Source organism: Coptis chinensis, chromosome 1 (genome assembly GCF_015680905.1).
Source record: "Coptis chinensis isolate HL-2020 chromosome 1, ASM1568090v1, whole genome shotgun sequence".
In the NCBI taxonomy this organism is placed as follows: domain Eukaryota; kingdom Viridiplantae; phylum Streptophyta; class Magnoliopsida; order Ranunculales; family Ranunculaceae; genus Coptis; species Coptis chinensis.
Window position 1 is genome coordinate 24,152,897 of NC_141456.1, and position 11,443 is coordinate 24,164,339.

At 35.6% G+C, this 11,443-nt stretch overlaps 1 protein-coding gene, 1 long non-coding RNA gene and 2 other non-coding genes across 4 annotated transcripts; all 4 read right to left on the minus strand.

The window, feature by feature from the left end:
* Positions 1–2,172: 2,172 nt before the first annotated feature.
* Positions 2,173–2,301, minus strand: LOC147523065 (small nucleolar RNA snoR74). Its single transcript, XR_015206438.1, has one exon. It is a non-coding gene; the product is annotated as a small nucleolar RNA snoR74 (small nucleolar RNA).
* A 256-nt stretch (positions 2,302–2,557) lies between these two features.
* Positions 2,558–2,689, minus strand: LOC147523066 (small nucleolar RNA snoR74). The gene has a single exon (XR_015206491.1). It is a non-coding gene; the product is annotated as a small nucleolar RNA snoR74 (small nucleolar RNA).
* A 474-nt stretch (positions 2,690–3,163) lies between these two features.
* Positions 3,164–4,719, minus strand: LOC147523067 (uncharacterized). Its single transcript, XM_086569454.1, has 5 exons — positions 4,415–4,719; positions 4,282–4,326; positions 4,140–4,187; positions 3,840–4,018; positions 3,164–3,274 (listed from the first exon to the last, which is right to left on the minus strand). Exons 1-5 carry the CDS (start codon positions 4,476–4,478, stop codon positions 3,164–3,166), a joined length of 447 nt encoding a protein of 148 aa, XP_086425580.1. The 5' UTR covers positions 4,479–4,719.
* A 1,875-nt stretch (positions 4,720–6,594) lies between these two features.
* On the minus strand, positions 6,595–7,142 carry LOC147523068 (uncharacterized). The gene is made up of 3 exons (XR_015195887.1): positions 7,021–7,142; positions 6,824–6,923; positions 6,595–6,729 (listed from the first exon to the last, which is right to left on the minus strand). It is a non-coding gene; the product is annotated as an uncharacterized LOC147523068 (long non-coding RNA).
* Between the last annotated feature and the right edge of the window lie 4,301 nt (positions 7,143–11,443).

Genomic DNA, 11,443 nt, shown 5'->3' on the forward strand with positions numbered 1-11,443 from the left:
ATTCAAAGTGCCATGTATATTACGACGGGGAAGAATGCTTTAGTTTCTATACAAATAGGTTCAGTATATATATAACGCGTTCTAGCTTGGTCAACAAGGTACCCAAAACATTCTAATTGAAGAAAGTCACCGAGTTCAATTGGGTTTAGAAGTTCGATCGATTCGAGTCCTAATGCACCGCTAATTGGGGTGCACGGTCCTTTACATTACAAACTCTTACGTTTAATAAGTCAAATTGTTGCTTGGGGGCAACTCAATAAGTTTAAAACTTGAGTCTCAAGAATGCTAAACCGAATACACTTGAACATGATTCTTGATGAAACAAGGAAGTTATTCTCTCTATAAATATACATGGAACTACGACCAATTCCCTCAAAACTATTTTTATGGTTCGGGTGATGACTTGGAGCAATGAATTAATCTCAAACAGAGGTAGACTGTAAGAGAGAGAAGATGAGGAAGAATGGTGTATAGGTTGCACGTTTCTCCTTGTCTTGCTCCTTCTCTCTTTCCAGTCCATCTCTCTTATGAGAAATACCAAAGAATGAGGATTACCGGAGACAAGATATCCGGGTAAAATATATTAACTTAAACGTAATAATTTTAATTCTTGTTATTTGTCAATTTATGAATTCTTTCTTTCTTTTAGTTTGTTCACATGAGGGTTGGCGTGGGTGGGTTTGTTCCAAGTAGATATGCGCGATACATCAATTTGTTCAAGCAGAGGCAAACTGCACTACTTGAGTTTCAAGATGGGTAGTTTGATAATCTTCTTTGTCCCGTAAAAGTATATTTTGCTAGAAGCGTGGCACAACTAAATTAACAATATGATGGTTTCTTAATACAGGGTTTATCCAATCTATAGTTACTGATCTCACGTAACATAATCTCGATCCCCTTTGTATGAATATCTAATTTAATCCACAAGTAAAGATTCTCAAACTCACCATCCTTTTAAAAGCAATAAAAGAGCCATCCTTGTGAGTATGGATAGCCATATATGAATCCGTTCTAGTCACTTTAACATTCGGATTTTTCGATTTCTACAAAACATTACCAACTTTGTTAGAAGTAAATATGGTGTTACGAATAAAATTAACAATTGAAAAGGTAGATTAGTACCATATCATGGACTGTCCTTGCTGCTCCCCTTCTACCTGATGTATGTAAAGCCTTCACAGCTTCTCTAGCCACCTTGCCCTTTGTCCGCATGAGTTTTCTCAAAGGTTTAGATTCATTATCCACAAATTTTTCCCATTCTTCCAATTTCACTCCTGTTGGGCAGTTCCTTTTCCTATCGACGTCATTGTCATACTTGTCATAGTACTTCACGCGGAGACGATGCTTAAACTCCCTAAAGCTTTTGGCGACCTTCTTGATTTATCTTTTTTGTATGCATCATCCACATTGTATTCTTTTCTGTATAAGAATCTAATATTAATAAAAGACAATCCACAAGACATACATAATCTTGAACAGAATATTTCACAATTGATAAAATGAGAATTTATATCAATTGCATTAGATCAGTGCGCAACCAATTCAAATGAATGCTCAAACATAACCTAATATGGATATTTTAATCTCTTAAAGAGTTATTAAGTGTTAGTTCATTATAAAATATGACTAACAATGAATATGGACGAATTTCCCAGCTCAAAACCCTCATCTCTAACCATTATCACGGAACTTCCCCCGATCAAAATTCAAAGAAAACGAACTCGAACTCCTATCCAATTTAAAAGATCGAATTTGAACTCATGAGCATCTGATGAGATGTTTTCACAAGGGTTTCAATAGCACCATTACATATCGATACCAAAATATCCCTTACCTTAGTTCCATGCTTTGGGTTAGCCAAACCCGAGAATATATCATCATAAGTATTAACTTCCATTGTCTTATCAAGATAAAGCGTTAAATGCAGCGATTACTAACAAACAATTGAATGGAATCAGCAATTAACTCTTTACACTTATCATTGCAAATCACACTTATCCATTTCTGCTCTTCACTAGAAGATGGATTACCATCTCCTGAATAAAATGCCATAACCAAATTCCTAGCAAAACTACCCACAATAACAGAAGCAAAACCAGTACCTACATGTATATAATTTCATAAAAAAGTATCAGTCATAAAAAAGTACACTCTAGACCCCAAGTAATAAGAAAATGTTCCATCATTTACTGAACCTTCAGCTAGTGATAATATGCAGAGGTTCACCCAAAAACAATGAAGTAGATTTCCCTGATGTTTACAAGAGATCCATTCTAAGAGGCAATGGAACCCTGCTTTTTTTTCTTCAGGTTCAAAAGCCAAATACCAAGGTTTTCAACATTGCAGTTCCAAACTAAAAATACCCAAAACTGGAAACTTATAAACATCCAAAGCAGATATAACATGCATCTGGAAAACTACTTCACTTTCGACTACAATTATACACAACAGAGGATCACATTACTTGTCATGTTTAAATGTTCCATCATTTACTAATTCTTCTTCTACAATTAATCATAGTCACACTAAAGTAAACTCTAATAACCAAGTCATGAGAAAATGTTCCATCATTTATTGAACCTTATGCTAGTATTATAATGCACAGAGGTTCACCCAAAAACAATGAAGTAAATTTTCCTGAAATTTACGAGAAACCCATTCTAAGAGACAAATGGAACACTGCTTTTTTCTTCAAGTCATAAAACTAAAAAACAAATTCTAAACATGTAACCTATCCAAATTAGATATTCTTAAACTGACATTTTCAAAGAATCACGAGAAGGCAAAGTCAAATAATTCAAACACTCCTCTAAGACTAAAACTAAAAGCACTCAACTTTTGATATCTAGAAATGTCCAGTATAACCATTTATTGTTCACATATTATCTCCACTTTCTCTTTGTTATAGGCATACACAAACCAAAATTATTTAGTTATCTACAAGTTTCAGTAGCTTAAAATCAACATAACAACCAGTTCAGCTAATTTTACCAGTCCATTTAGGTATTATACATAAACACATAGAGAAAGCTGCAATCTCATAATCGACAATGAAATCTTACGTTCAACACAATTGTATTTACGTTCATACATCAGTAATTGTATCCAGCACTACACTAGATATCCAGGGTCTTTCAAGCCATGCATCCCATCTCTAGCAAAATTAACCTAATAGGTTATGTCCTTGCAGGTTATGACGAGGAGAACCCACGGATAGTCCCCGAATGCAAGCATCATTATCATCTGGGATTTTTTCCTTCTCCTCTATCGATATCTTCAATTACATTTTCAGATGATAACAATCTGCTTACTAGTGCTAACTGGAGTTTATGTTTTTGACATGTCTAGGTAATGATTTATGAAGAAACTAGTTAATTACAACGGTCGTTTGCTGGTCAAGTTCGAGAGTCGTCAGAGCAATAAACAGTTCATAATTACAACACTTGCGAATGATTACAACTCAGCAGTAGAATAGAAGATCATTTTCTTCCAAACTTCATACTTATTATGTAGAAGATTTAGAACAGAGAAAACTACAAAAGTCTTTCATCTCATAGTAAATCAGGATGAGTAGTGACTAGCTGCTTGTAAAGTTAATCCAGCAACAATTTTGTGTACTTATTATTGCTTTAGATATTTGTTTTTTTCTTCAAATATTATCTCTTATTCTTTTCTCTTCCTTCTTGTTTTATTTTAGTTAATGTACCTATTCTAGATATGTTTCAATAAATACTATCCCTTTCATGTTAAATGGAGAGCCAAATTTGATATTTAGGCCATAATGACTCACACTAAAAAAAGAGAGAGAGAACCATAATGGATAAGAGCAGAAGACTAACCACAACGCTGCTCCAGATTATGTTTTTTGTTGGACTAGGCACATTTTTGAAACTCTCATAAGAGATAGGACAATGTGTCTTTGTTGTCCCACCAAGCAAACTAGAAAATTCTTTTGAACCATCTCCAACAGGCTGTCCGTCAGAGTCAAATTCAACTTTCTTCTTTCCCTTTGAAGAGACTATAAAATAAAAATTAAAAATAAAATTACTGAAAAGGCAAAAATATGTCAATCAATTCGTGGGAATATATAAAAGAATAAGTATCAACAAATAAAATTACTAAACAAATACTATATGTACCACAAGAACCTCCACCTCCAGAAACTTGGGAATCACTAGATGATGATCCTGGAATCAAGAAAAGTTATGATATTAGATACAGGTGCAATACATTTAATAGATTATAATGTTTTTCTTATTTGTGTTGCAAGGAAATCCCTACCCCCAAGATGCTCAAAAAAACGGGATACTAAGGAAGGCCTCGAGTCTGCAAGTATAAAAGGACCAGCGAACTTAGTATTGAGTAAATAGAGTGCCTATAATTGCCAACCCTTCATTAGATTTAAACTTTGTACCTGAATCAGAAATATGTATGCCACCGTTGAGATCTCTAGCCATCACAGCCTCACGTGATAACATTGTCTTCCTAGCCCTCTTTTCCGCTTGCTTTGAGCTCTTAATAGGATAAAAGATAGACTATTAGGCAGCAACCATTAACAAACTAAAATTTTACGTATTTAAAATAACCTCAAAATTCATGAACTACAAGTCATTAGTTCAACTGGTTCATTTACTATGAAGACATCGTGACCACAGCTTGTTTGGTATCAACTGGTTCAGAGCCTCCTTTGAGACCCCCAGTGGACTACAAGGGAATGTTGTACATCTGACTGCAGAATGCAACAAAGATACAACCCGACTTTTTTGAGATTCTGAGATTGACCAGTATCAATCTCATAATGTTCCGCTTGAAGTTTCTACACAAGTTAACTGTGAAATGGCCAGAACTCAAGGAGCATTTCCCAGACCAACTATTTGGAGATTCATAATTGTCCAAATCTTGAAGATTCTCCTCTACTAGATAGTGAAAGAATTTGGATAGCAGAAGCAAAATCAGAACAAGGTGTCACTTCTCCCACAGAAGACCAGATACCTCCTCCTGTAACTCCAAATAATCCACTGCTGATGATGCTCCTAATCAACCTCAGTTAACTGCTGATTCTCTTCCACTTCCTGAAGTACCATCAGTTGATTAAGTTCTTCCACCTGCTAGCAATGTTCCTACTTCCCCTAGATCTACTCATGATCATGGACCTATTGCAGTCTCTACCTCCCCCATTGATTCCCCTACTTTGGCAGCAGTCTCTACTTATCCCCAGCAACCAGTATCTAAATTATATAAGTTTAGATCAGTAATCCACTTCACTTATATAAGAATATTTATGCACACTTACACTCAGATACTTTACAAAAATTTCATGGTGCTAAATATTCTGTACATTTTCTTTCTCCAGATTATCAGGCAATATTCAGGGATATGATCCTTGTACGAGAAAAAATATCTTTGAGATTTACTATAATAGGACAGCATGCAGGTGGCTTCTTTTTAGCTTATGATTGATTCATAAGCTATTGTTAGACATTGTTTTCCTATCCTGAACAAATTATATAAAAAGTATCACCAACATTATCAAGTTATATATGTTTTTGCTTAACATTAATTATATATATATATATATATATATATATATATATATATATATATATATATATATATATATATTGTAATAGTTGTTTGTGGTTTTCTTGAAGGTTGGAGGTTGGACGAGGTTTATCTGAGGGCTCACATTTGCAACGGTTAGGGGTGCAGGCCATGAAGTTCCATGGATACCATGACCGATCAAACTGAAATTTTACGTATTTAAAAGAAAGTACCTCAGGTTTCCCTCGTCTCCGACATATCCGATCCTATGGATTTCAACAAATACACACTTAGCGAAAACCCCAACAATTTTGGAAGAAAAGCACTATACTTGACCTGCAAATAATGCCATACATGCAATCAGATTTAAGTATATCATCCATAACATACATGCAATCAGATTTAACTAAGAAGAACTTTATTAGTTAAGCCACACCCGACTTACCAGAACTCGTCAAGAATTATACATACACAAGCAGTGCCGAACATACGAACAGAAAACAATATTAACACCTAATACACTGCCAATACAAAAGCATACAAAAGCATACAGCGGGTCCATGAACGGGATCAGTAGACCAAGTACCTTAGTGAACATCAATAATTTATCTTCTAACACTAATGAACTCAAAAGTGTCTCGTTACAATCTTGACTAAAAAACTAAAGGGTTTTCATACGCATCCATGTCTCTAGTCATTCTCTTTGGAGCATGTAACACGACATTCCAACCACTCCTCGTTAGGTCTTTGCAATAAAAAACCTGCGATGCTTGTGAGGCAAGAATAAAAGGCTCATCTACAATCTTCGAACTTCCTTTAAACTTGCTCAAATCCACGAATGTTAAATTAATATCCGGATCAGTGTAACATCCATTCACTTTATCTTCCACACGAACCCAATCACAACAAAAAACAGTTATAGTGAAATCAAAGTAGTCGAGTTCGAGAATTTGTCTAATGATCCCATAATAAGTAGTATCATCAGACACGAGCTTCTTATCCTTTGCACTTGCACGAAAGTTAGTCATCGTGATTCATTTTAATTCCGAATTTCTGAGTTGTCTTGTTAGTGTCCCATTCAGCAGTAGAAAACACATATCCATTGGCTTGGTATGTGTTATACGAAATCGTTTGGAAGTTGGGACCATCAGCAAGTCTCTTGATGGGAGAAACCTCTTCATTTTGTAGCTGTCAAAAAATCCACAAAAGCTAATATTATTCTGCAAGAACTACATGATCCTACGTGTTACTCTAAGTGATTACTAAGGTACTGAAACTATACTTGTTCCCTTAACCAAGGAATAAAACTCATTGGTGTTTCGGTGTTGCCTTTTCTCTTACGACCACTCGGTTTAAATCTTTGCAAGTATATTTGGTATTTCCTACAATGAAATGACATAAGAGACAAGTTAAATAGGTCTTTAGAGTTTCACGCAGGTCTCATATATAACATTATAAACATGACAAGAGTAGACTTACTTTTGCCATGGAATAGAAAGTTTTGAGCACTGCAACACCCATCTACGTACTTGTTCGTATTGCACATTACTCAATCTATATACGCCTTTCTTATTGAGAGGTTTCTCATTTGTCAGCTCTCTGTGTCATCCATGAATCTCTCTTTACCTCGCTTGTAGCTTTCCTTTGAACCATCGGGCATATGCTCCATACAATACATTATTGATTCCTCGACAACGTAACGCCAAAGAATACAACGTGGGGATGTGTTGGATTCTTTACATACCTCTTGTAGTCTCTCATCATCCTAGTACAAATTAACAACATATGTTACTCATATCAAATAACAAAAATATAGATAGCTCACTCATAAAACTTACCGTTCGAAAACATACATCCACCGACACCAAACAGGTCCACAAAGTTCTACCTCTTCCGCCTAATGCACAACAAGGTGCATCATGATGACAAAGAATGAAGGAGGAAAATACTTCTCAAAAACGCACAACGCTTCAATCACTCTTTGTCTAGCAGCTTCAAGCTCATCGAGGTATATTTCTTTGGAGCAAAGGATGTTGAAAAATGTTGACAATTGTTGGATTGCTACTCGTAATTGCTTATGTTCTTTAAAGCAATGCATGAGTAATAACGGCAAAAGTTGTTGCATCATTACATGATAATCATGCGACTTCAAGCCTTTTAATTGAAAATCTTCCTTGCTCACCCGTTGCTTCCAATTGGAACTATATCCTATAGGTACCTTTAATGTGGCTAAGGTCTCAAAGAACAATTTTTTTTCAGATTGGGATAAAGTAAAATCAGCCTTTGGTAGCAACAACTTATTTCCCACTTCTTTTGGCCACAAGTGTTGCTTTATATTCATCTCCTTCAAGTCTAAGCGTGCTTGCAAACCATCCTTGCTCTTGTCCATTCCCAAAATTGTCGCAATAAGGTTCTCGGCTACGTTTTTCTCCACATGCATTACATCCACATTGTGAGGACTAAACAAGAACTGTTAATCACGAAAACACACAAATTACAATGATGTATAATGATGTACGACAAACCAAATTAAGAAATGGAAAATTAAGCTACCTCCCCAATACGGCAAGTCAAAGAGTTTTGATCTTTTTCGACCATAAATATCTTTTCGACCATGCAGTCACGCCCTCATCATCAACATTTTTTTTCCCTTTCTTTCGTGCTACCTTTCCATAAACCGTTTCAAAACTTTCCACTTTGCTTTTTACCTCGGAACCACTCAATCTTCTTGGAGCTTCCCCATGTTCTTCCTTCCCATCAAATGGTCTTTTTTGTCGCCTAAAAGGGTGATCCTCTGGAAGAAATCTCCTAGTGCCCATATATGCATTCTTATTCCCATGTTTTAACCTAATTGAATATGTCTTTTCGCCGCATGGAGGACAACCATAATTTCCACCAGTCTTACAACCCGATAACATGCCAAACGCAGGAAAATCATGTATGGCCCACAACAAAACTGCTTTCATAGTAAATGTGGTGTTACTATGAGAGTCGTATGTTTTGGTGCCATGAGACCACAACTCATTCAACTTTCGAGGAGATTAGGGGTTGCAAATAGACATCAATGTCTTTCCCTGGACTACTTTTCGAGGTGTATCAACATGGACAACATAATAAAATTTGTTTAACCATACAAAGAGATGGCGGAGATTATATGGAACAATCATAACAGGCCAACACCTAATAAGAACTATTAGAATGAGAAAACGGATTAAAATCCATGCCGCGAAGTCCCAAACGGACATCAAGGCGTGGCTCAAGAGAAAATTCCGCCACTTTGCATCAAGCGTGGCTCCAATTGAGAGAGTCAACCGGATGTCTCACTCTATTTTCGTCAACCACGGCCCTCGAATGCCATGTCATGTTCTCCCGAATCCATGGAACACTAAAAAATATATATATACATATATTTCATTAAAACTGATTGATTCAAAGGGTAAGAAGTAAATGCGATAACATTACAAGTATTGAAGCCAAAGCCTTACCTATACAATCTTTGTAACCTAGGTATTAATGGGAAGTATCTCAAGACTTTTGCTTGGTAATGCGGGTTTAGCCTTTTTCTTGTCAGTAAGAAGATCAACGGCTTCAACATTCTTCCATCTGCTCACACCACATTTAGGACACTCTTTGAAGAGCTTCAAGTGTTTTCCAATACAAAATGCAATTATTGGGACATGCATCGATTGTTTCATAGTCCATACCTAAAGATTTAATCAGCCCTTTAGCCTCATATCTGAGACAGGGGGCAATGTATTATCTTCAGGAAGAATATCTCTTAGCGTATCCAATAATTCTGTGAAGCTATTATCGGACCACTGATGTTTTGTCTTGAGGTTCATCAACTCAACTGTTACTGATAACTTAGTCTTTTCTTGTCTGCATGAGGAATATATTGGTCTCTTCACATCCTCCCACAAATTATTGAACTTCATCTCCTTTTTTAAATTAACTGGATTTTGGTTACATTGTTCATTATGGCAATCGACATCCACATTTTCATCCGAACTAATCTCATCCGAACTTATCTCATCCGTATTAAAATCTTCATCCGAACTAATCTTATCTACACATTCATCCAAATCATCAAGTTGGACAGTCCTAAGCTCTTCATTCACAAAGTTAATTTCTTGAGGATGGGTATCTTCGGAGATCTCTCGTGTCGGTTTTTTAAATTAGTTATGAGAGGATGAACCAAAAGGTTCAAAATTCCCAACATTGTTTACAAATGACTCCCCATGAAAATACCATGTAGTGTAAGACTCATCAAATCCATAACGAACCAAATGAACAAAAATGGTTTTTGGATCAACCATTCCACGAACATTGCAACACTTGGCACACAGACAAGAAGACCAAGTTCCTTTTCCTAAACTATCCCTCATGAATTCAAGGAATGATTCGATTCCATCTAGATATGTATCACTCCCCATTGATTCCTTCATCCACTCTGCGAATGCGGGACGTGACAAACTCATCCCTACTTAATGCAATATGTAGATAAGTACATATTATTTCACAACATTATGAACAATCAATAACTAAAAACAAAATAATAAGTCTTCATTATCCATTTAAACTCACAAAAACTCATGAAATTTTCGTATGCTCATTCAAAAATCCTCAGTTAAGTGCATGGAAACTAATAAAACATGTCAAAACATCAAAATAAAGTAAACCCAAGTCGGCTAAACAACATATGCCATTATCTATTCTGAAAATATACGACAAACAAAATAGTTACACTAACAATTTTTTGCTAGCAGCAAAATCTGAACCCTGGCTTTGATATAAACAAGTAAACAACAATAAAGAAATGGAAATGTATAATAAGATCACTATGTGTGTCGCATAAACGTGACAAACTGAATCTCATTGTTGGTCAAATATGTTTGGCTAAGAAGTCCAAGTTAGGCGTTACCTTTGTCAATAGTAAGCTGACATGGCATACTTCTTCAAAGTTTGTTTATTTGTTTGGTTTATTTTATATATATTTACTTTATTCCCCCCACAGTCAATGTTTCCTCATCGTTTCGTTTTAGACTGTAAATTTGTAGGACATGGAGAACGCACCTTGTTCGATTTTCATATGGAAGTATTTGATCGATTCCAAATCTGATCCCTTGGTTTTAATCTTGAATGAACAAATAGTTGTTTTAAACATTATATATCACAACAGGTTTCAGCGGTAACAAGTTTAATAGTGACGCCAATTTAGTAACGCGTCAAATTAACCAAGGCTGTGTCGATCTTCGAAGGATGTCTATGAGTTTCTTCAAAAAAAAAAAAGGTTGTATGTAAGTTCATATTCCCTGAGAAATATTAAGAAACTATCAATTGAGTACCCCTTTGAAAGGTAAGTTTATTGTGGACTTTCAAGACGACTTGAATATTGGGAGGATAACTAGAAGTCGTTAGCATTTCTTGAAGGTCAGGACATGTAGGAGTAAATAAATATAAGGTCTTCTCGAAGGGCTTATGACGTTGTTACTTCATATATGTCGTTATTCTACTTAAGTTGTTGAGTTTCTAGATTACAGTTCTAGATGTCATTTGCAGTTAGTTGTTCTTTGGGAGTTAAATGAGTGTCAACTAAGGAACATGCATATAAATCTTAGTTGGATCCTTAATGTGATATATATTGAGTAAAATACCTCAGTCAATGTCTTGTCCAAGGCTAAATTAGCATATTGATATGTGTCTTTTTCTCATTGTATTCCACACTCGATCATTACGCGTATGTAGCCTATATACATTTTTCCAAATTGCATTCTAAATTATGTAACAGTGCTGCCATCGACAACCAATCTTATTTAACATGCGCGTAACGAGGGAGTAAAAACATTCAGAGAGAGAAAGAGAAAGAACAATTACGGCAAAAGCAGTCTCGAATTGTTCGCAA